The sequence below is a fragment of the Tachyglossus aculeatus genome, chromosome X4 (assembly GCF_015852505.1).
Source record: "Tachyglossus aculeatus isolate mTacAcu1 chromosome X4, mTacAcu1.pri, whole genome shotgun sequence".
Lineage (NCBI taxonomy): Eukaryota > Metazoa > Chordata > Mammalia > Monotremata > Tachyglossidae > Tachyglossus > Tachyglossus aculeatus.
Window position 1 is genome coordinate 12,930,305 of NC_052098.1, and position 25,541 is coordinate 12,955,845.

At 43.1% G+C, this 25,541-nt stretch overlaps 1 protein-coding gene across 2 annotated transcripts in view; it reads right to left on the reverse strand.

The window, feature by feature from the left end:
- MAMDC2 (MAM domain containing 2) overlaps positions 1 to 25,541 on the reverse strand; it is a 136,972-nt gene that overhangs the window by 6,001 nt on the left and 105,430 nt on the right. The window contains exons 10-11 of one of the 2 annotated variants that reach the window (XM_038769756.1): positions 17,236 to 17,329; positions 15,976 to 16,128 (exon numbers count right to left, since the gene is read on the reverse strand). In XM_038769756.1, coding sequence (XP_038625684.1) covers positions 15,976 to 16,128; positions 17,236 to 17,329 — 247 coding nt within the window. The remainder of the gene's footprint in view (positions 1 to 15,975; positions 16,129 to 17,235; positions 17,330 to 25,541) is intronic. The other variant, XM_038769757.1, reaches the window with a different exon arrangement.

The following is a 25,541-nucleotide window of genomic DNA, read 5'->3' on the forward strand; positions in this document are numbered from 1 at the left end:
TGTTCAGGAAACCTGGAGGTCTCAGATGTTGGGCTGGAGAGGTTCCAAAATATTTTATACTGGCTGCAGGAAACAAAGTGGAGTGTCTCAGGATCTACTTTCAATATTTGGAATTTATAAGGTAGGATCGAAACAAAGGGTTAGGAAGTACATTAGTAAAATATTTTGGGCTAATTTCTTCCAAAGGAAGTATGAGCCTGGGTCAACCAGGTAATATTTTACTGATTTTCTGCACACAACAATAAGACACTAGCAATTTTGATTAAGATTCTACTTTAAACAGCTAAAGAAAAACAAAACAATGAGAAGCAGTGTAGCCTAGCAGATAGAGCAGGGCCCAGGAGTCAGAAGAACCTGGGTTCTAATTCCAGCTCTGCCACCTGTTTGCTGTGTGACCTTGGGCAAATCACTTCACTTTTCTGTGCTTCCCCCTCCATATATGCCAGACCACCACTCTCCCTACCTTCAAAGACTTATTAAGGCCACAACTCCTCCAAGAGGCCTTCCCCAATAAGCCCTCTTTTATCCGAATCCCTGTGCCTCCTGTGTCATCTATGAACTTTAATCTGTACCCTTTGGCCACTTGGAATTCACCCTACCTTCAGCCCCACAGCACTTAATGCATATGTCCAAAATTTATTAAAGTATATTAATGCCTGTCTCTCCCTCTAGACTGTCAGCTCCTTGTGGGCAGGGAACATGTCTACCAATTCTGTTATATTATACTCTCCCAAGTGCTTAGTACAGTCTGCACACAGTAAGAACTCAAAAAATACCATTGATCGATTGATGAAAAATTCTATTTTGTCAACTGGGTTATTACCTGGTGGAAAACATTATTTTTCTTCTGAGGACATTCGTTTGACATTTCAGGCAAAGGCGATAACAGGTCTAACAAGAGACCAGGAAATATCCGAAGTCCCATCTGTTCTCTGTGGCAACTATAATTCATGTTGAGACACCCCTTGCCAACAATTTTGAACTGTGAAGCAGCTGTTCCTGTGCTCCACGGCTCCAGCTGACCTGCCACCTCCGTGTTTAATAAAGAAGCTAGAAGAGTTCACTGGAGACCTGGGGATTCTGAGGATTAGTGAAATGGGAGGGCCATAGAATGGGAAGAACAGTTTGAATGGTTCTCTAAACCTGCAGAGACTTCCTTTAAAATGGAGAGAGGTGTCAGTTACAATCTTCCTGAAGGTACCTTCTGTGATTAAGGAGCCTTTATTAGAGTTCCAAGCGAACCAAGAGACACAGAAACACTTGCAAAGAGAGGTTGGGAGACAAAGATGTCAGATTAATGAGGATGAAGGTACACTGTAGGAAAACCCCCTAGGTTGTATCGTTTGCATTCTTGGTTTCCCTAACTTGAAGAAAGAAATTAACTAGGCGTGGCACACATAGGCTCTTACTTTAATTCTATTGTCCAATTCAACTGGGCAGCTGGCCTAAATTTTCCTTGATTTAATTTCTCAGTTTTTCAAAATGAACTTGGTTCCTTAGCAGTCCACTTAAAAAAAAAAAAAGAAAACAAATAAGCTACAACATTCCTTTGGATGAATCCAAATTCCGGCTCTGCCGGAAGCAGCAATCCTTTGGAATTAAAAACACTTCTTGTTTGTTTTGGAAACTAATAATTTAATTGCCAAAAATAGAGAAAACTACTGAGATGCTGGAATATACTGTCAAAATAAATTTCAAAGAAATTTTTATAAGAAAAAGGTGGACGGTTATGATTTGGGGATAGGTAAAATGCAGACCTGTGCAAATATGGGGAATCAGATGAGCCTTCTTCTCCAAGGCCTTTTCAGCCATATGATTCTACTAGTCAATTCTATCGGTGGTATCGATTGAGGGCTTACTGTGTGCAGAGCACTGTACTAAACTCTTGGGAGAGTATAGTACAATAGAGTTGATGGACATGATCCCTTCACTTAAGGACCTTACCTCTAGAGGACATTTACAGGTTTTACATGAAATCCTTATAAGTACTAAGAAGTGAAAACTAATAGCTCATTTATGGTTATAAAGCAGCATGGCGTAGTGGGTAGAGCACGGGCCTGGGAGTCAGAAGGTCATGAGGTCTAATGCCGACTCCACCATTTGTCTGCGGGACCTTGGACAAGTCACTTTACCGCTCTGTGCCTCAGTTACCTCATCTGTAAAATGGGGACTGAGACTGTGAGCCCCACATGGGACAGGGACTGTGTCCAACCCAATTTGCCTTAACTCAGCCCTCTCCTCTGCCAGACAAAACTATTTCTCCTCCCTTATTGACACCCATGCCCATCATCCCCGTCAGCTCTTCTGTACAGTCAACTCCCTTCTCAGACCCCCGGTTCCTCCCCCTCCTCCTTCCCTCACCCCCAACGATCTGGCCTCCTACTTCATTAATAAAATTAAATCCATCAGGTCTGACCTCCCCAAAGTCACTCTCCCCCTTTCTCCAACCCCACGGCTCTCAACACTCTCTGCTACTCTCCCATCCTTCCCAGCAGTATCCTCAGAGGAGCTCTCCTCCCTCCTCTCAAGTGCTACTCCGGCCACCTGTGCTTCTGACCCCATTCCCTCTCATCTCATGAAATCTCTTGCTCCGTCCCTTCTCCCCTCCTTAACTTCCATCTTCAACCGCTCACTCTCCACTGGTTCCTTCCCCTCTGCCTTCAAACATGCCCATGTCTCTCTCATCCTAAAAAAACCCTCTCTTGACCCCACCTCACCTTCTAGTTATCGCCCCATATCCCTCCTACGATTCCTTTCCAAACTCCCTGAACGAGTCGTCTACATGCACTGCCTCGAATTCCTCAACACCAACTCTCTCCTCGGCCCCCTCCAGTCTGGCTTCCGTCCCCTACATTCCACGGAAACTGCCCTCTCAAAGGTCACCAATGACCTCCTGCTTGCCAAAGCCAACGGCTCATACTCTATCCTAATCCTCCTCGACCTCTCAGCTGCCTTCGACACTGTGGACCACCCCCTTCTCCTCAACACGCTATCCAACCTTGGCTTCACAGACTCCGTCCTCTCCTGGTTCTCCTCTTATCTCTCCGGTCGTTCATTCTCAGCCTCTTGCAGGCTCCTCCTCCCCCTCCCATCCCCTTACTGTAGGGGTTCCTCAAGGTTCAGTTCTTGGTCCCCTTCTGTTCTCGATCTACACTCACTCCCTTGGTGACCTCACTCGCTCCCACGGGTTCAACTATCATCTCTACGCTGATGACACCCAGATCTACATCTCTGCCCCTGCTCTCTCCCCCTCCCTCCAGGCTCGCATCTCCTCCTGCCTTCAGGACATCTCCATCTGGATGTCTGCCCGCCACCTAAAACTCAACATGTCCAAGACTGAACTCCTTGTCTTCCCTCCCAAACCCTGCCCTCTCCCTGACTTTCCCATCACTGTTGACGGCACTACTATCCTTCCCGTCTCACAAGCCCGCAACCTTGGTGTCATCCTCGACTCCGCTCTCTCGTTCACCCCTCACATCCAAGCCGTCACCAAAACCTGCCGGTCTCAGTTCCGCAACATTGCCAAGATCCACCCTTTCCTCTCCATCCAAACCGCTACCCTGTTCATTCAAGCTCTCATCCTATACCGTCTGGACTACTGTATCCGCCTCCTCTCCGATCTCCCATCCTCCTGTCTCTCCCCACTTCAATCCATACTTCACGCCACTGCCCGGACTGTCTTTGTCCAGAAACGCTCTGGGCATGTTACTCCCCTCCTCAAAAATCTCCAGTGGCTATCAATCAACCTACGCATAAGGCAGAAACTACTCACCCTCGGCTTCAAGGCTCTCCATCACCTCGCCCCCTCCCCCCCCACCTCACCTCCCTTCTCTCCTTCTACAGCCCAGCCCACACCCTCTGCTCCTCTGCCGCTAATCTCCTTACCGTGCCTCGTTCTCGCCTGTCCCTCCTTCGACAGGCCTGGAATGCCCTCCCTCCCCACATCCACCAAACTAGCTCTCTTCCTTCCTTCAAGGCCCTACTGAGAGCTCACCTCCTCCAGGAGGCCCTCCCAGACTGAGCCCCCTCCTTCCTCTCCCCCTCCTTCCCATCTCCATCCCCCCGCCTTACCTCCTTCCCTTCCCCACAGCACCTGTATATATGTATATATGTCTGTACGTATTTATTACTCTATTCATTTATTTTACTTGTACATATCGATTCTATTTATTTTATTTTGTTAATATGTTTTGTTTTGTTCTCTGTCTCCCCCTTCTAGACTGTGAGCCCACTGTTGGGTAGGGACTGTCTCTATATGTTGGCAACTTGTACTTCCCAAGCACTCAGTACGTGCTCTGCACACAGTAAGCACTCAATAAATATGATTGAAGGAATGAACGAATGAATTTGCTTGTATCCACCCCAGCGCTTAGTACAATGCCTGGCAAATAGTAAGCACTTAAATGCCATTATTATTATTAAGTGCTTAGAAAATGAAAATACCCTATTTATGATAACAGCTAATAAATTATTTATAACTGAGCTGCGATTGTTTTCTTTCTCCTTAACAAAGACTACTTGTACTGGGAAATTGTCCAATTCTACTGGGCTATGGCTAATTAAGTGAACTGAGGCAGGAAATGGAAATGGGAAATTTCTCTGAGCATACCCCACCTTGATACAAATCACTATTCATCTGGAATTGGTGTGATTAGCTACCTGGAAAACTTGCATAATTTTGTTAAAAAAAATCAGGGTGGGCTATTGGAGGATTTGAAGGGTTTTTTTGGTTCTGCTAGAATTAACCAAGAATAGTTTGAAGGTCTTGCCACCTTGAGTTCCTACTAGGTCATTTTAATTCCAGTGATGGCCTTGCTTTTGCATTCATTCATTCATTCAGTCAGTCATTCGTATTTATTGAGCGCTTATTGTGTGCACAGCACTGTACTAAGCACTTGGGAAGTACAAATCGGCAACATATAGAGACGCTCCCTGCCCAACAACGGGCTCACAGTCTAGAAGGGGGGAGACAGAAAAAAAAAACAAAACAAGCAGGTTGCAATAGAGCAGTGGCTAGGAGTGGGGTGTCTAGCACTGTAGAATGGGATGAGCAATCAGTTAGCAAATTCGATGGGGACACTGCTCTTTTGAGGCAAGGCAGATCCCTAGACTGTTCTGGGGTTGGAGTATGTGGTAGTGAGTTTATTTCCTGATAGGGATGTTATAAACTATCCCCACATGGAGAACTGAGGGGTAAATCAATGTATTTATTTATACAGCGACATATCAAATCTGTGATCTGGAACTTAATTTCACCTATGACCGCTAGACTGTAGCCCGCTAAAGTCCATGAGGACAGGGATCGTGTCTACCAACTGTATTGTACTCTTCCAAGTAAAAATCATTGATTGACATGACCTGAAATGAGGACCTGACCTCCAACACTCCTGTGGAATCCAGGCTATGGTGACCTCCCTAATCATAAGAGGCAAGCTGTGATAATAAAATTCTGCATGTCAACCCTTTCGGCCAAACTCAACTCCCTTCTACCCCTATCCCTCCACTGATATTGCACCAAGTCCCAGTCATGGATCACCTCCACAATACACTTTCTCCTTTCATGTGCTCATGCCAAGGAGCACTGTTGGTGGAAATTCAGGCATCAGTCTGACCTTGTCCATTTCAAGATCATCCTCACCTGCTATAACTCTGCCCTCCAACATTACCTCTCCTTTCTTATTGACTCACATGCCTACTGCCTGCACCAATTATTCCAGGCTTTTAACTCATCATCATCAATCGTATTGAGCACTTACTGTGTGCAGAGCACTGTACTAAGCGCTTGGGAAGTACAAGTTTGCAACATGTAGAGACAGTCCCTACCCAACAGTGGGCTCACAGTCTAAAACTGTGACTGTGTAACTGTGTAAACTCCCTCTTTAAACCCCCGGTGTCCCCATCGCCCCCCCCCCCCCCCCCCCCGCCCGACCCCAGTCAAGCAGCATGGCATAGTGGATAGAGCACGGGCCTAGGAGTCAGAAGATCATGGGTTCTAATCCCGGATCCACCGCTTGTCTGCTGTGTGACCTTGGGCGAGTCACTCCATTTCTCTGGGCCTCAGTTCCCTCGTCTGTAAAATGGGGATTAAGACTGTGAGCCCCATGTGGGACAGGGACTGTGTCCAACCCGATTTGCATGTCTCCACCCCAGTGCTTAGTACAGTGCCTGTAAACACATAGTAAGTGCTTAACAAATACCATAATAATAATTATTCTTATTACTTTGTTGACAAAACTGAAGTTAGCAGGTGTGCACTCCTTAAAATTCCCCTCTTACATTCCCACCTCCTTCCTATACTCAAATCCACTCTCATCCTTCCTGGCCATCTCTCAAGAAGAGATCTCCCACCTGTTTTCAAAATCTACCTGCACCTCTGACCTCATCCCTTCACACGTTATAAAAAACCCTTGCACACAATCTTCTTCCCAACCACTCACTCTCTGATGGCTGCTTCCCCTCAGCTTATAAACACAGCCAAGTGCCTCTTATCCTTAAAAACACCCCCGAGAATGCTTTCTTGACTTCACTGCAGCCTCCAGTCAATGTCCCTTCCCCTTCTTACTATTCCTGTCCAAACTCAATGGATGGGTTGTTTGCACCCACTGCCTCCACTTCAACTCCCTCCTTGACCCTCTACAATCTGGCTTCTGCCCCCTCCACTCATCTGAAACTGCACTCTCCAAGGTCACCAATGACTTCTTTCTTGCCAAATCTAATGGTCTCTGTTACCAGTGGTCCAGGCAGGGAATGTGTCTGTTTATTGTTATAGTGTACTCTCCCAAGCCTTAGTACAGTGCTTAGCACAGTCAGAGCTCAAAATACCACTGATTGATAGAGGTATATATATTTAAACTCCGCTGTTTCTCCTACCTGTAATTTATTTTACTGTCTCCTCTGCTAGATTATAAGTTTCTTGAGGTCAGGAATTGTGTCTACTATACTCTGCCAAGTGCTTAGTACGGGGAATTTTCACACAGCAAGCACTCAATCAATATTACTGATTTGCCAATAATATAATGGCTTTAGCCATAACTCCCCTCACCCCACTCCGCCTTCTCCGGCCAATGATTACCATAACAGATCTTTAATATGCATGTTTTTACAGTGGAAAACGGGAGCACAAAAATTCTGGTGTCATCTGGGAAAAAAACAGGATGTATTGCACTGAGAAGAACCCTGTAGTCCATCACAAATCCCACTGGATACCCTGATGTTTTTGAAAGCTGCATAGGTAAGGAGAAAAATTCTAGGTGGACACTAGTCAGAACAAGGTACAGTGATGGATGTGCTGGGCAGGAAACTTTTATGCAAAGAATTAAATGTATTACAAAGAAATGCTCTGAAAGACAATGCCAATGCAATGCCCTACATTTCAGGGCATGTCACATATACTGAGCATTTACTGAGAAAGAGGTGACTAAAAACTAATAGATCGATAATGATAAGTTGATGTCAGAGTTTAAATTTTTTTAACCACTTACGCTATTTCATTATTGTTTGGGCTTTTTATTGTATTTGTAAAGCACTATGTGTCAAACACTGTCCTAAGTGCTGAGGTAAATACAAGTTAATTATGTTAGACACAGTCCCTGCCCCACATGGGACTCACTGTCTAAGTAAGAAGGAGAACACGTATTTAATCCCCAATTTATAGTTGAGGAAACTAAGGCAGAGAGGAGTTAAATAACTTGTTCAAAGTCACACAGCAAGCAACTGGCAGAGCCGGACTTAGAACCCAGGTCCTCTGCCTCCCGGGCCCGTGTTCTTTCCATGAGACCACCCAGCTTCTCGACCTCATAATCAACCATTTTTAGATGCTAAATCCAGCAGCGCAGTTTTTACTGAAAACCCAGGCAAGGAAGTAATTGTACAAGGTACTGTTTGGGTTATTCCTTTGGTGAACTGATTAAAATGCAAGATGAAAAAATACTGCTCTGGCCAAAGAAAAAAATCCTTTTAACATAAGGCCATTTTTGAAGTCATTTCAAATGTTATATTAATTGGAAATATTGGCTACTCCAGAGAAAAATCTGACAAAATACGTGGAACCAATTTATTTATGCCTGCTTCATCTTACAGGCTCCAGAGGTTACTTGCATTGAGCACAGCCCCCAAAACAGGGGTGATCATTGTTTATTCTAAAGGTATAACAGTTTATTCCTGTATTAACTGCACTGCCCAATGTTCCCATCGACTCCCATGGCAACTCACCTTACATGTCAGAAAAGGAATATGTACAGTGAGTTATTTTAGAATAACCAAACAGATGTTTAAATGCTGTGGGTTGATTTGCTGTCAGTGACGCAGCTGAAGGCAGCATTGCACCTATAATGCCTAATTTCTTAAACTGTGAATCCTGTTTACTACAAACAAAAAATAAAGATAATTAAGCTAAAAATCAATTGAGAATTCCTAGCACAGGCTGAAAAATAAAAACAAGCAGCATTTTGGAGCCGAGCATTTCACTGTTGCAGTGTTCAGTTATGCTGTGTGTGATCTTCTAAAGGAAGACAAGAGTGTATGAGGAAAAAAAAAATAAAATGCCAAGTTATTTTTCCAGCTATATCTTGTGTTTTTATATGTCAGGTTATGTATGTTTCCATAGAAAATTAACACACAGACTCCTATGTGACAGACTGCAAATGGAATATCTGCCAAATTATACTGTTTCCATAGAAAGTGAAGACATACAATGACAAGTCAGACTGCAAATTGAAGCTTTCTGTTTATCCACAGAACAAATTCAAGACAGAAAGAATCAATGCATGTTACCTTACAAAGCTCCACAATTCATCTCAACTACATTCAGAAGAAGTTTTTTAGGTTTTGAGAGGAGTTTAATCTTCTTGCACACTGATTTAATCCTTGCTGCCTCAACTGTGGCCAAGTCTTTGAAAGAAAAATATAGAGCTATCCTGAAAGCAGGAGGTAATGTGAGACTGCACACAAGGAGAGAGGTCAGGGCCAGGGGGAGGTAGATTTGGGAATCATCTGGGTAGAGATGGGAGTTGAAGCTATGGGTGCAAATGAGTTCCCCAAGGGAGTGGGTGTAGATGGAGCATAGGAGGGGACCCAGAACTGAGCTTTGAGGGACCCCCACAGTTTTAGGGGGTGGGAGGCAGAGGATGAACCTGCAAAAGAGATTGAGAATGAGGTGCCAGAGAGATAGGAGAAACTGGAGAGGACAGTGTCAGAGAACCATGGTTAGATAGTGTTTCTAGGAAAATGGGGTGGGCCACAGAATTGCAGGCAGCTGAGAGGTCAAGGAGGATTAGGATGGAGTAGAGGCCACTGGATCTGGCCAGAAAGAGTTTATTAGTGACCTTAGAGAGGGCAGTTTCTGTGGTGTGAAGCGGGGTGGAAGTCAGACTGCAGACGGCCAAGAAGAGTTGAAGGAGAGGAAGTGGAGGCAGTGGGTGAGAAGCAGTGTGGTCTAGTGGATAGAGAACAGGCCTGGAAGTCAGAAGGATCTGGGTTCTAATCCCTTCTCTGCTACTTGTCTGCTGTGTGACCTTGGGCAAGTCACTTATCTTCTCTGTGCCTCTGTTACCTCATCTGTAAAATGGGGAGTAAGACTGTGAGCCCTATGTGGGTTCTGGACTGTACCCAACCTTGCATCTACCCCAGCGCTTAATTCAGTGCCTGGCTCATAGTAAGGGCTTAACAAGTACCACTAAAAAAAAAAAAGTGGGTGTAGACAACTCGCTCGAGGTGTTTGGAGAGAAATGGTAGAAGGGAGATAGGGTGATGGGATCAAGGAAGTTTTTTTTTATGACAGGGCATACATGAGCATGTTTGAAAGAAAGAGGAGGGAGCCATTGGAAAGTGAGTGGTTGAAGATGACAGTCAGGAAGGGAACAAGGGAGAGAGCAAGTCATTAAAATATATTTGCAACTTTAGAAATTTGCGACTTTAAAATTATATGTATGCTTTAAGCAATTTTTAAAAACAACTTTGAATTTGTGAAACACCATTACATTGCACTGCAGTGATCGATCGATCGTATTTATTGAGCGCTTACTCAGTACAGAACACCATACTAAGTGCTTGGGAGAGTACAACATAACAGAGTTGGTAGGCATGTTCCCTGCCCACAATGAGCTTAAGGTCTAGAGAGGGAGGCAGGCATTAATATAAATAAATAACTTACAGATATGTCCTTAAGTGTCGTGGGACTGAGGGTGGGATGAATAAAGGGTGCAAATCCAAGTGAAAGGACAATGCATAAGGGAGTGGGACAAGAGGAAACGAGGGCCTAGTCAGGGAAGGCCTCCTGGAGGAGATGTGCCTTCAATAAAGCTTTGAAGGTAGGGAGGGTGGTCGTCTGTCAGATAGGAAAAGGGAGGTTGTGCCAGACAAGAGGCAGGACGTGGGCGAGAGGTAGATAGATGAGATTGAGCTTAGTATAGTGCTCTGCACATAGTAAGCGCTCAATAAATACGATTGATGATGATTGAGGCACAGTGAGTCTGTTGCAATTAGAGAAGCACAGTGTGTGCGCTGGGTTGTAGTAGGAAATCAGGGAGGTAAGGTAGGAGGGGGAAAGGTAACTAAGTGCTTTAAAGCCAATGGTAAGGAGTTTCTGTTTGATGTGGAGGTGGATGGCCAACCACTGGAGGTTCTTGAGGAGTAGGGAAATGTGGACTGAACTTTTTTTTAGAAAAGTGATCCAGGCAGCAGAGTAAAGTAAGGACTGGAGACGGCATGCAAGAAGGTCGGCAAGGAGGCTGATGCAGTAGTTGAAGCAGTCACAGACTCCAGAAAAGTTACCAAACTGATACAAGCGGCCCCCTCGGGATGCCATTCTAAGGACATTTAAGAAACACATTTGTTTGAATGTATGTTTCCAGAAGAAGAAACTATTCTCTGGTGCCCTCTGTCAGTTTGAAGATTGGCAGCAGGGGTTGTTTTAAATCATAGATCCTCTCCAAATAAAGGAAAAATATCATCTGGTCTCAGAGGCTTTGGGGACAGTGGAGGCCCAAAGTGAATATTACCTTAACAAGCAAGAACATAGTGAGATACACTTGAAAAAACTGAACTAGAAGGATTTTTTTTTTTAGTTGAAGTAGCAGTAGTGGTATTTATTGAGTGCCTCCTGAGTACAACACACTGTATTGGGAAATAAAACAGAAGCACAAGACATGGCAACTTTACATTCTGAAGGGGGATACCAACATAAAAGTATTTACAAACAGTGGAGTCAGAATAAAATGAATGTTCAATCCAATATAAACATAAATACAAATACTGAAGATGGATAGATTTTGGTATCGTTTTTGATTTAACAGGTGAAATAAAAATGAGATGTGGAGAAGCAGAACTCAGAAGCAATTTACTGACAGATTAGGATCGGCTCTCTTTGTGTTTTACCCCAGAGAGTTTCATTTGACAGGGTAAGTGCTTTTTTCTGAATCGTTATTCAACTCTTCAAGGGCTTTCACATTATAATTTCCACCTAAATGAGATTTAACCACTGCCAGCTGGATCCACCTGGCTCAGGCTTTCAAAACAGCTGAACAAAGAATCATCAAATATTGGAAGTCTATAGATCAATGGTCCTGAAATCCTTCTATTCCATCATCAATAGTGCAATTATCAACCCCAATCTGTGTCCCTAGCCCTATTTCCTACCCCAGCCTTTACGAGGATTTTCAATGATACAAATTGCCTACATGTTGACTGGCATTTTTAGAAATAAAAAATAAAAAATACTGAACTTTAGGTGATTTGTAAGAAGCCGAGACAAAATTTTGGACTTCACTATTCCCGGAAAAGTCCCTTTAATTCACATAAATAAACATTTGTCGTATCATGAGCCATGTAGGACTTAATGTAAAATACCATACTGCTCCTCAAATTGATTCTGGGATTACAGTCACTTAGTACATGCACACACTTATACCTATATATCCCACCAAGGAGAAACGCTTAGACATTGGCTTTAAGGCTCTCAATCAACTCCTTCCTCCCTACTAATCCTCACTCTTTCACTACAACTCAGTATGCACTCTTCATTCTTTTCCAAGCTAACCTTGTGCCTCCTTCTTGTCTTTTCTTGTCTCTCCCACTACAAGTGTCTTGCTCATGTTCTCCCTGCTGCCTGGAACACCTTCCCCATCCATCTTCATCAGACCACATCTCTCCCCATCTTCAAATCCCTTTGGACACATCTTCAGGACTCCTTTCTCCATTACTCTAATCTCTACTCTTGAGATCCCCTAGACATGAAAACAGCATGGGCTTGGGTGTCAGGGGACCTGGATTCTAATCCCAGCTCTACCACATACACTTCGGGCAAGTCACAGCTTCTCAGTGCTTCAGTTCCCTCATATGCTAAATGGAGATTCAATACCTGTTTTCCCTCCTACTCAAACTGTGAGCCCCATGTGGGACCTGATTATCTTGTATCTATCCCAGCACTTAGTGCAGTGCTTCGCACATAGTAAGTGCTTAACAAATATCACAATTATTATTATTATATCCCCAAACTGCCTCTTCAGCTTTTCTGGGCCTCTTAAGCATTTAAGTTCCCACAACCTCAACTGCACTTTTTTACATATTTTACATACTCTTACTTCCTCACCTGTAATTTATTGATGTGCCTGTCTTCCAGCTAGACTCTAAGGTCCTTGAGGACAGGGATCACATCTTCTAACTATGGCATTCTTCTAAGCACTGAGTACAGTACTCTGTTACACAGTGGATGCTCTATAAATGCTATTGATTGATTGATTAAAACAAACCTGTTTCTGTTTTCCCGCTCCAGCAGCTTATTTGCATTTCCAAAGATTCACAAACCAGAGTAGCAGCGTGGCCTAATGGATAGAACACTAGCCTGGGAGTCAGAGGACCTAGGTTCTAATCCCAGCTCTGTCACTTGTCGCTGTGTAACCTTGGGCAAGTCATTTCACTTCTTTGTTCCTTGGTTACCTCATCTAGACTGTAAACTCACTTTTGGCAGGGAATGGCATGGTGGATAGAGCACGGATCTGGGAGTCAGAAGGTCATGGGTTCTAATCCTGGCTCCGCAAGTCACTTTGCTTCTCTGTGCCTCAGTTTTCTCAACTGTAAAATGGGGATTCAATACCTGTTCTCCCTCCTACTTAAGACTGTGAGCCCCATGGGGGACAGGGACTGTGTCTGACCTAATTGACTTGTACCTACTCCAGCACTTAGAACAGTGTTTGACGCATAGCAAGCGCTAAATAAATACCATAAAACAAAGGGAGAATAGGTATTGAATCCCAATTTTACAATTGAGGAAACTGAGGCATAGAGAAGTGAAGTGACTTGCTCAAGGTCACACAGCAGGCAAGTGGCAGTGCTGGGATTAGAATCCAGGAGCTCTGACTCTCAGACCTATTCTCTTTCCACTAGGCCACACTGATGTAGGCTATAATCAATCAATCACTGTGTGCTTATTGTGTGCAGAGCACTGTACTAAGCACCTGGGAGAGTACAATACAACAGTGTTGGTAGACTTGTCTCCTGCCCCCAAGAAGCTTACCACCATAAAATGTAAAGGTATACAATAACCATGTATATCCAAGGTCTCTCAGCATGAAATACAATCTGGATGGGTGAAAATCTGAATGTCCTGGATCCTTGCATTAAAGCCTTATTAAAATCTCATCTCTTTCAAGAGGCCTTCCCCAACTAAGCCCTAATTTCTCTTACTCCCTCTCCCTTCTGTGTCATCCTTGTACTTGGATTTGTGCCCTTTATTCACTCCACCCTCTGCCCCCTCTGCTCCTGTGGGAAGCAAACAGGACTACCAACTCTGTTATATTGTTCTCCCCCAAGTACTTAGTACAGTGCTCTGCACATAGTGTCTAGTAAATATGATGGGACCATCTCTATATGTTGCCGACTTGTACTTCCCAAGCACTTAGTACAGTGCTCTGCACACAGTAAGCGCTCAATAAATATGATTGAATGAATGACTGATCAATTGATTGATTGATCCTGGCTCCCAGACTAATTTTTCAAGATGGTTCAAAAAGAGCATGTAAAGCCACCTACCTTTCGGTTTTCTTGTTGCCGCAGAATTGAGAGGAGTATATATAAGTCCTCAGGGAACTGTGGTTGAATTTTTTTTCATGAACTGGGAACTAGGGCTAGGTTTCAGGAGCCAGATGGGAAGAGAGTGAAAAACCTCCCATGGGGAAATGAAATCAGATGGCAGATAAGATGGAAAGACTGCTGCTGTGGCAGTAAAAATAGACTATGAAAGTAGAAGGGTGACAGAGATTTTTGTTGTTGTTTGTTTTATAGTATTTCTTAAGTGCCAGGAAGCATACTAAGCACTGGGACAATACCAGTAATGATAACTGTGGTATTTGTTAAGTGCTTACTAGGTGCCAGGTGCTGTACTAAGTGCTGGGGTAGATACAAGGTGATTGGGTTGGATACAGTCTCTGTGTTACATGGGGCTTACAGTCTTAATTCCCATTTTTACAGATGAGTCAGTCAGTCAATCATTTTTATTGAGTGCTTACTGTGTGCAGAGCACTGTACTAAGCGCTTGGGAGAATATAATGTAATAGTAATTATGGTACTGAATAATAATTATGGTATTTGTTAAGTGCTTACAATGTGCCAGACACTGTTCTAATTGCTGTGGTGGATACAAGTAAATTGGGTTGGACACAGTCCCTGTCCCATGTGGGGTTCACAGTCTCAATCAGTTGAGGAAACTGAGGTACAGAGAAGTGAAGTGACTTGTCCAAGATCACACAGCAAACAACTGAGAAAGTCAGGATTAGAACCTACTGCCTCTGACTCCCAGGCCCGTGCTCTTTCCACTAGGTCATGCTGCTTCTCCCGCCTACTTAGCCTGGGCGCCTCACATGGGACAGGGACTGTGTCCCATCTGGTTGACTTGTATCCATCCCAGCACTTAGAACAGTAAACGCTTGACAAATACCATAATAGTAATGATAAGAATAATTCCTCTAGCCACTGTCTTGCGCATTATCTCAAATTCCCTTTTTGCCTCTTAGCCACTTTTTTTTGCAGACCACCTTGCCTCTGCCACGGGCCATATAAGCATGAGACTGTAAGCTCGCTGTGGGCAGTGAATGGTCTGTTAAACTATTATATCCCAAGCGCTTAGTACAGTTCTCTGCACACAGTAAGTGCCCAATACGACCGATCGACATATACTGCTGATCGACTGATTGCTTGATTGATGTGGCTGCAAACACGTTTCCCAAAGCAGTAGCCGAATACTTTCAGTTACTTTTCTTGTTCTTTTAACCTCACTGAAGCCCTAATGAAACTGCTGCAGCTTTTCCAAGCTCACAAGAGTGTTATGAGAATTAATGTTTACTTTGCTGCTGATGGTAGAGCTTCTACTAGAGGACTGTGCACCCAGCAGACACTCAGTAAATGGTAGTTGATCATGATGAATGACGTTCGTAAAATACCTTGAACCCTTTGGTGTGGAAACTTAAGAAACACATCAAGCAAATATAGAGAAAATCTATTTCTCTTTCACCATAACATTCCAGGCCTCAGTTTCTTCACCTGAAAAGTGAGGCCCCCCAAAATAGCTGTTTTGTCACATAAGGCTGAGAGGCCAGGTGGAAATAATACCAGCTCAGGAGCCAAGAGACCTGGGTCTTGACTATGCGGCTGACAGACTTTGGTCCCTCTGTACCTCAGTTTAGACATCTATAAAAACAGGAATAATAATACTTACCCCAGCTAACTTCCTAGGGAACTTGTTGGAGCGAATGAAAGAACGTACATGAAGATGCTTCCAACACAAAGGCACTATGTAAATGCAAGATACTATCTTTGTAATATTAGTGCTCAGGTAATGACAATTATTAGGGAGTTTGATCTTCAGAAAGATGTTATATAAATATAAAAGATAAAAACCATTAAATACCATTTTGGAAGATGTTCTTTTGAAGAAGCTTTTACGGGCACCCTCTGTCTGAAAGTTCAACATAAAGCTTAACTCACCTACCCCGGTAGTGTGGTCTCCTTTTGGGCCTGTGTAGGAAGTGGGAGTTTCTCCCCTCTTCCTATGCCAGCTGCTTCTATTTCTTCTCTCTTGGGTAAAAGAACATTCATCCTGTTCGAAAGTACACTGTCCTGGAGGAGGTGGCAATGAGTCTGCAGGAGACACAATTTCAGAGTTAACGTTAATGAATATGTATTTAAATATGAAGATGCAGAGTAACACAGATGCAAGAGCTGAATCGATTTGCACTCCAGGTTAGCAATAAGATCTCTCTCCCCTTGGTAGGTGCTCATCTTAGCACAGCCACATTCATATGTTATGAATATACTTGGCATTCACACCATTCATATTCTTATTGTCACATTTTTTCCCCACTTCTTTCCCTGCGTCTCTGTCCCCCTCCATCTCCTTTGAGATAGTAAGCCCCCTTTTGGGACACATACCATATTACAATCAATATGCTTCTACCGTCCCCCGGTGCATAGTGCAATGCTCTGCACATTGTGAGTGCTTACTGAATTCCACTACTACCACTATTTCTATACTGGGGGAGGCACGGGTTTGGTGGAGAGAGAAGAGTAGGACCCAGGAGAATAGCTTCTTCTAGGGCCTCTCCTGGCTTCCCCATGGCTTCCTGGGGGATCTTTCCCTTTCTGACTAGGGAGAGAAATTCTCAGAGAACTAGGGGAAGAAAGCAACAAAGATTTACAAGGAACTCAAAGTAGAGCTCCCAGCAGCATCAACTTCAAAATGAAGGCAAAGCTATACTCTGGCTCCTTTAGAACAACTCTCTCCCCGCCAACTGTTCCTCTGCCTCCTCCCATTCTGATTCAAATTTTTTTATTACAAAAATATTCAAAATCTGCCTTAACCATGAGGTATAAGAGAAAAGACATACCAGGGCATTAATGGGTGTCAGTCAATAGTTCAGATTGAAGAATGCATCATTTGCATGCTAATTTATTATTACTATCACCAGCCACAAGCCAGAGGTTTGTTCCATTAAAGCTTTTTTGACAAAGCGTGTAGAATAACTGGGAAGAAAGAAGCTGACAAGCATTGTGCAGTGCAACCAACTCAATTCATACCCACTGGGAAATGGAGTGGCCCAGATTGGGATTTAAGGTGTTTCCCATTTTAGGTGGATTCGACTCACAAGGCCTCCTTTTTTAATAAGACAAAGCCATGGGTAAGGAGTTGGGAAGTAGCTACTGTAAAAACAAAACTATACAGGTATATGAAATGACCAGACAGCTTACCAGTAGAGCGACAATTTCCCAGGCTTATGGTAATATCATCCAGGGCCACAAGGCCACAGTCCCAAAAGCTTTTACACCAGCTCATGAAAACCACCTGCAATTTATAAAGCACATATCTACATGAATCATTCCTTCTAAAAAGGCAACTACTACAACTGGGACTATTTTTAGGGCATGAGGGGTGCTTAATTCAGCAATTTCCCCATCATTTCTGGTAAACAAGCCCAGTGAAATAAGACTTAACCCACAGATTATATCCTTTGCACAAAATCACTCAGTATTTCTATTCAGAGTTTTAATTTTTATCAGGGGACACATTTTTTTATTGTGAGAGCTGAAGGAAAACTAAAATGTACTCTAATTTATTAAATTCCTTAAATTGATGAAGCCTTCTATTACTATCCATTAGACAGTTTAAGCACTTAGAGCAGTGCTCTGCGCACAGTAAGCATTCAAAAAATACCACTGACTGATTCAGAAGCTGATTTTTACATCAAGGATGCTGAAAGAGCATTTTCCATAACAGAGGAGATTATAAAATAATTCCTTTAAGTCATCCTTTGAAAAATGTCAACAATCTGTATGTTTGGAGTCTACATTTGAAGTCTACAATGATAAGAAAATTATTCATTCATTCAATCGTATTTATTGAGCACTTACTGTGTGCAGAGCACTGTACTAAGCGCTTGGGAAGTACAAGTTGGCAACATATAGAGACGGTCTCTACCCAACAATGGGCTCACAGTCTTTCAACTAAGTGACCTTGGTCAAGTCACTTAACTCCTCTGTACCTCAGTTTCCTCATCTGCAAAGTGAGGCTTCAATCCTGTATTCCCTGCCCCTTAGTCAATCAATTATATTTCTTGAGCACTTATTGTGTGCTGAGCCCTATACTAAGCACTTGGGAGAGTGTGATATAAAAGATCTGGTAGACATGTTCCCTGCCCACAAAGACTGGGAACCCTATGTGGGACAGAGACCACATCAGATCTGATTTTCTTGTATCAGCCCCAGCGCTTAGTACAGTGCTGGACCCATAGTAAGCCCTTAAGAAATATCACTATTATTATCAATGACAATAATAATAAAGTGCACTCAAATAAAATGGGGGTGAGATCATTTTTCTCCACATCTCAACTTGTGAACCCTGTGTGGGTCAGGAACACACACCTGGTGTAGTGCTTAGCATTTAGTAAGTGCTTAATAAATCTCATCATCATCATCAGTAACGGTATTTATTGAGCACTTACTGTGTCCAGAGCATTGTACTAAGGGCTTAGGAGAGTACAACAGGGTTGGTAGACACGTTCCATGCCTACGGGGAGAATACCATCGCAAATACTACTACTAAAGATAAACTGCCACAGCTTTAATTACATGAATTATTTTTACTTTACATTCCAAATTAATCTTAGGGTTGTCGGTCAACTTTCTTCTTGATAAAAAAACTTTGATATTGTTGTTGCCATTGCTCTATTAGCTGAGTCTTCAGTATCCAGATAATCCAATATATCAAGAGTCAAGGAAGTTATGGGATCTAATGACACAAGGTACCCTCCCAACTGAATAAAGTTAACAAAAAGTCTGAGAGCCACGATATACCTATTTGAGTTTGGCACTCTCTTTCTGGCTATCTTTTTGTTTGGTAGTCCCGAGTCAACCTACTTGTCTGCCAATACTACTTAAAATGTGAGGACATTGCCAGGTCATCAGTAGAACAGCTGGTGTATTCTATCTGCACGTGCTTAGAACAGTAACGAAAGCCAGATGAATAATCATGCTGTCTGGAAAACAATTCACAAAATAAATAAGTTGCAGACCACATTTAAATGATGGTTCTTGGACTTTAATTTTGTTTTGAGAGCCTGCACTGCATCACATTTAAAGAAGTGAGTACCTAAAATCAGGCCGTTCATTCATTAATGGTATTTCTGATCCCTGCCATTTAGCTTAGCTGACAGAACCCAACAGATAGATGTTCTGGTGCATCATTTTGTATTCTTGGATTGGTATTTTACAATGGAGGCAGTTGAAGCTTATCAGGGAAAACTGATTCATTTTCTTGGATTATTTAAGCTTTGAGTAAGCCTTACCAGAATAATTGTTTTAAACCCTGATCATAAAGAAAAAGATAATTCATTCAATCATATTTATTGAGCACTTATTGTGTGCAGAGCACTGTACTAAGCACTTGGGAAGTACAAGTTGGCAACAAAGGGAGACGGTCCCTACCCAACAACAAGGGGGAGACAGACAACATAACAAAACATGTAGACAGGTGCCAAGTCATCAGAATAAATAGAATTAAAGCTAAATGCACATCATTGACAAAATAAATAGAATAGTAAATATGTACAAGTAAAATAAATAGAGTAATAAATCTGTACAAACATATATACAGGTGCTGTGGGAAGGGGAAGGAGATAGAGCGGGGGGATGCAAGGGGAGTGTTTTAAAACTGATGGTGAGGAGTTTTTGTTTGAAGCCAAGGTGGATGGGCAACCACTGGAGGTTCTCAAGGAGTGGGGAAACATGGACTTAACAGTTTTGTAGAAAAATGATACAGGCAGCAGAGTGAAGTATGGACTGGAATAGAGAGAGACAGGAGGCAGGGTGGTCAGCGAGAAGGCAGATGTAGTAAAAAGATGGGATAGGTTAAGTGGTTGAATGAATGTAATAGCAGTTTGGAGAAGAGGGAAGGGTAGATTTTAGCTATGTTGTGAAGGTAGAACCACAGGACTTGGTGACATATTGAATATGTGGGTTGAATGAGACAGATGAGTCAAGGATGATGCTAACGTTATAGGCTTGTGATATAAGGAGGATGGTGGTGCCATCTATAGTATGGGAAGGTCACGGGGAGGACAGAGTTTGATTGGGAAGGGAAAGTAGAGGCAGAGAGGCAGCATGGCCTAGTGAATACAGCACAGGCCTGGGAGTCAGAGGAACTGGGTTTTAATCTTGACTCCACCACTTGTCTGCTGGGTGACCTTGGGCAAGTCACAACTCTCTGGGCCTCAGTGCCCTCATCTATATAATCTTAATATATAATAATATAATATATACACACAATCTTAATAATCATAATTATGGTATTAGTTAAGTACTTATTGTGTGTCAAGCACTGTTCTAAGTGCTAGGATAGATAGAAATTAATCAGGTCAGACACAGTCCCTGTCCCACACAGGGCTCACAATCTATATAGGAGGGAGAACAGGTATTGAATCCCTAATGTGTCTACCAATTCTGTTGTATTATAGTCTCCCAAATATCTAGCACAGTGCTCTACATTCATTGATTCATTACTGAGCGCTTACTGTGTGAAGAGCACTGTACTAAGCACTTGGAAAGTACAATTCGGTAACAGATAGAGACAATCCCTACCCAACAATGGGCTCACAGTCTAGAAGTCTAGTCTACACACAGTAAGCGCTCGATAAATACCAGAAAGAGAGTGCCAAACTCAAATAGGCAATATTACGGCTCTCAGAATCTTTGTTAATTATATTTACCCAGTTGGGAGGGTTCACCTTGTTCTTTGTCCGATCCCATAGCTTTCTTGATTCAGTTTCTTGAGGAATCTGAGGCACCAAGAAGTTAAATGACCTGCTCAAGATCACACAGCAGGCAACTGGCAAAACTGGCATTAGAACCCAGGTCTAGTGTTTCCAGGAGAAGGGGGTGGTCCACAGTATCGAAGGCAGCTGAGAGGTTGAGGAGGATTAGGATGGAGTAGAGGCTGTTGGATTTGGTGAGAAGGAGATCATTGGTAATCTTGGAGAAGACAGTTTCCAATCAATTAATGGTATTTATTGAGAGCTGTGTGCCGAGCACCACACTAAGTGCTTGGCAGAGTGAAACAGAATTGGTAGATAGCTTAGTATTTATCTAATTTCCTTTTGCAAAGTGACTGGCTCTTTGAAAATGGTGTTGGAAAACAATAGATTGACCACAGAGTTGGGAAAGCAGCGTGGCTCAGTGGAAAGAGCACGGGCTTTGGAGTCAGAGGTCAGGGGTTCAAATCCCCGCTCCACCAATTGTCAGCTGTGTGACTTTGGACAAGTCACTTAACTTCTCTGTGCCTCAGTTACCTCATCTGTAAAATGGGGATTAAGACTGTGAGCCCCCCGTGGGACAACCTGATCACCTTGTAACCTCCCCAGCGCTTAGAACAGTGCTTTGCACATAGTAAGTGCTTAATAAATGCCATCATCAATAGGGTTATCATTTCCCAGAACCAACCACAGCTTTTTCGTCTAGGAATCAGATAACTGCTGGAGCATCGCAACAGAGCTCTAACGGTAAAAATGCAAAAGGGGTCAGAATTTCCTTTCCCTTTGGCTATCTAGGAGTATTTTTCCCTGGGAGCCCCTGGGAAGGGTGTGGCTGAAATCCTTGCTCTGCTCTCTCCTGAAACCAATTCTGACTCCTCCTCTACATGCAACTGTGGTATCTGTTAAGTGCTTACTATTTGCCAAACGCGATACTCAGCAACGGGGTAAATCCGACACTTGGAACCAGTCCCTGTCCCATACGGTGCTCACAGTCTAAGTGGGAGGGAGAACAGATATTTAATCCCTGCTTTGCAGATGAGGAAACTGAGGTACAGAGCAGCTAAATGGATTGCCCTAGGTCACACAGCAGGCAAATGACAGAGCTAGGATTAAAACCCATGTATCTTGGCTTCTGGGCCTCTGTTCTTTCCACATGTTCACTGTACCATTTCCTGAATCTTAAATGTTTGACTCCTTTTATGGTATTTTATGGTATTTTTAAGTGCTTACTATGCACCAAGCATTGTACTAAGCACTGGGGTAGATATAAGATAATCCAGTTGGACACAGTCCCTGTCCCACATGGGGCTCACAGTCTAAGTAAGAAGGAGTAGGATTTAATCCCCAGTTTACAGATGAGGAAACTAAGGCACAGAAGTTAAGTGATTTGCCCAAGGTCACACAGCAGACAAGCAGCAGAGTCAGGATTAGAACCCAGGTCCTCTGACTCCCTGGCTCGGGCTCTTTCCACTAGGCCACCCTGCTTCCCTAATTGACTCCTGCTCAATTCATTCATTCATTCAATTGTATTTATTGAGAGCTTACTGTGTGCAGAGCACTGTACTAAGCGCTTGGGAAGTACAAGTTGGCAACATATAGAGACGGTCTCTACCCAACAGCGGGCTCACAGTTCAATTGAAGCCCTACCTAGTACAGTAGCAGGAGGTGTTTCTCTAGATTTGACTCAAATGCCACAGAGGGATGTAAATTACTCAGCTGCATATCTGAGGCTGAGCAGACACCAAAGTGTTCCTTTTGTTTGAATGCCAAGCATTGATTCTTTGGACTGGGTTTTTCAGCATTCCCGAAAGCATTTTTTATGGTCACTAACACTGCTGATAAACACAAGACCATAATGGTGCTCTTAGGATGTTATGTTGATAAATATGTTGTGCCAGGTTGCTAGGCTGTGATTATTTCAACTGAATGCCACATCCAGTCCTTCTGTCAGTTTATGAATGATAGTTTCCAGCAAGGTCGTCCCTCGAAATCTATGCCCGTAATTCCCCAATTACAGCATATTCACAAAATAAGCAATGTTAAACATTTGCTAGAAAGGAAGAGTTTCTCTAATTCTTTATGAAGCTTTATGAAAGCTTGATTTTTAGCTCTCCTCCCCAAGAGGTTAACATCCTTTGAAAACGTTTATTCAAAGAGAATCTGGGACCGATGGCTAAAAATTTGGGAGGATAATTCTGCAGGAAATAACTATAATCTATAAAGCAAAAGTTCAAGGACCACTAAAGTGTGATTGACATAACCACGGAATATGCTTATCCATGCTCAGAACAATCTCTCGACTCATTATTTGATTATATATTATAACAGGTGAAGATACCATGAAATGAATCAATGATTAAGGAATTTGGCAAGAGACTGTTTTCACACGTGGTGAGATGGCAAAATTAAATTATCCCGAGCTTTGCAGCCCTCCCTCCATACTAATCATTTTTCTACATCACTACAGAAGTTATAAGGTCCTGTAGATATAAAAATAATAGTAATGATGATGGCATTCGTTAAGCGCTTACTATGTGCCAGGCACTGTATTAAGCACTGGGGTGGATGCAAGCAAATCAAGTTGGACACGGTCACTGTCCCATGGGGGGCTCACAGTCTCAATCCCCATTTTACAGATGAGGTAACTGAGGCACGGAGAAGTGAAATGACTTACCCAAGGTCACAGAGCAGACAAGTGGCAGAGCCGGGATTAGAACCCATGACCTTCTGACTCCCAGGCCCATGCTCTATCAACTATGCCAGATATGATTATGGCACTACTGTAAAGACGGCTTCATCTTCATTACAGACAAGGAAGGAATCCTTCAGCACTGCACCCTTCTCTTGGACACATGTTCTACAATTAGGCCCTACAAAGCATAGGAAATCTACCACCTCATTCATTCATTAAATCATATTTATTAAGCACTTACTGTGTGCAGAGCACTGTACTAAGCGCTTGGGAAAGTAATAATAATAATGATGGCATTTATTAAGCGCTTACTATATGCAAAGCACTGTTCTAAGCGCTGATTCTAAGTACAATACAATGAACAATGACATTCCCTGCCCTCGACAAGCTCACAGACTAGAGGGGGCGAGACAGATATCAATACAAATAAACAAAATTACAGATATATACATAAGTGCCCACTGTTGGGTAGGGAACCGTCTCTATGTGTTGCCAACTTGTACTTCCCAGGCGCTTAGTACAGTGCTCTGCACACAGTAAGCGCTCAATAAATACGATTGAATGAATGAATGAAAGTGCTGTGGGGCTGGTCAGGGGTGGGGAAGAGCAAAGGGAGCAAGTCAGGGTGACGCAGAAGGAAGTGAAAGTTGAGGAAAAGTGGGGCTTAGTCGGAGAAGGCCTCTTGGAGCTGTGTCTTCAATAAGGCTTTAAAGCGGGGGGAGAGTAATTGTCTGTTGGGTTTGAGGAGGGAGGGCATTCCAGGCCAGAGGCAGGATGTGTGCCAGGGGTCAGCGGCCAGACAGGCGAGATCGGGGCACAGTGAGAAGGTTAGTAGTAGAGGAGCGAAGTATGCGGGCACTGATTCCAACTACTGTAGAGACCCAAAAAATGGCAAAGCAGGAATAGGAAACTAAGGCCTACAGTCCAAGGTCACACAGCAGACAAGTGGCAGATGAGGGATTAGAACCCAGGTCCTCTGACTCCCAGGCCCGTGCTCTTTCCAGTAAGCCACACCTCTTCCCTAATTGACTCCTGCTCAGTTAAAGCCCTACCTACTACAGTAACAATAGGTGTTTCTTTAGATTCGACTCTAGACTGACCCGATGAGACCTTCAAAAATATTGGGAATATCCCGCTTAAGCTTTGCCCAAGATCTAGAGTGTTGAGAAAATGCCACGGGCTCTAAAAGGTACCACCATCCTCACCGTCTTCAAAAAAGTAAGGTGAAAGATCCAATTGTGGCATCTCACTGCTCTCCACTGCCAGTTAGATCCTAATATGTGGGCATAGAGTTTTAGAAAGCTCCAAGTGAATAAATTGACATAAATGGTGGTTACATATGCGACAGTGTATTTTACTTGTGTATTTTACTTGTACATATCTATTCTATTTATTTTATTTTGTTAGTATGTTTGGTTTTGTTCTCTGTCTCCCCCTTTTAGACTGTGAGCCCACTGTTGGGTAGGGACTGTCTCTATATGTTGCCAACTTGTACTTCCCAAGCGCTTAGTACAGTGCTCTGCACATAGTAAGCGCTCAATAAATACGACTGATGATGATGATGATGATGACAGTGGTGGGATTTGGATTATTTATATTAATGTCTGTCTCCCCTCTAGACTGTAAGCTCGTTGTGGGCAGAGAATGTGTCTGGTTGTTGTTACATTGTACTCTCCCAAGTGCTTAGTACAGTGCTCTGCATACAGTAAGTGCTCAATAAATTCGATTGACTGACTGACTAGAGAGTATCCTACCAGCGGAGGCTGTCCAGTAGGTTACCAAATAATATTGTTAACCTTGTACTTCTGGAATTGCAGGGAGGCTTTAAATGATAGCAAGGCACAATGGACACTATCTTCGCAACATTTTAGATACAGGAGAAGTGGAGCGAGCATGGAGACCATGCGAACACATGTGAAACCATCAGGAAACGTGGGCTCTGAACATTACTAAATACATTACTAGCAATCTAGGTAGCCTGTCCAATGAGACGATGTTAGTCAAAGATGTTGTACTCTTTCAGGCACAGAGTATAGTGCTCAGCACATAGTAAGTGCTCA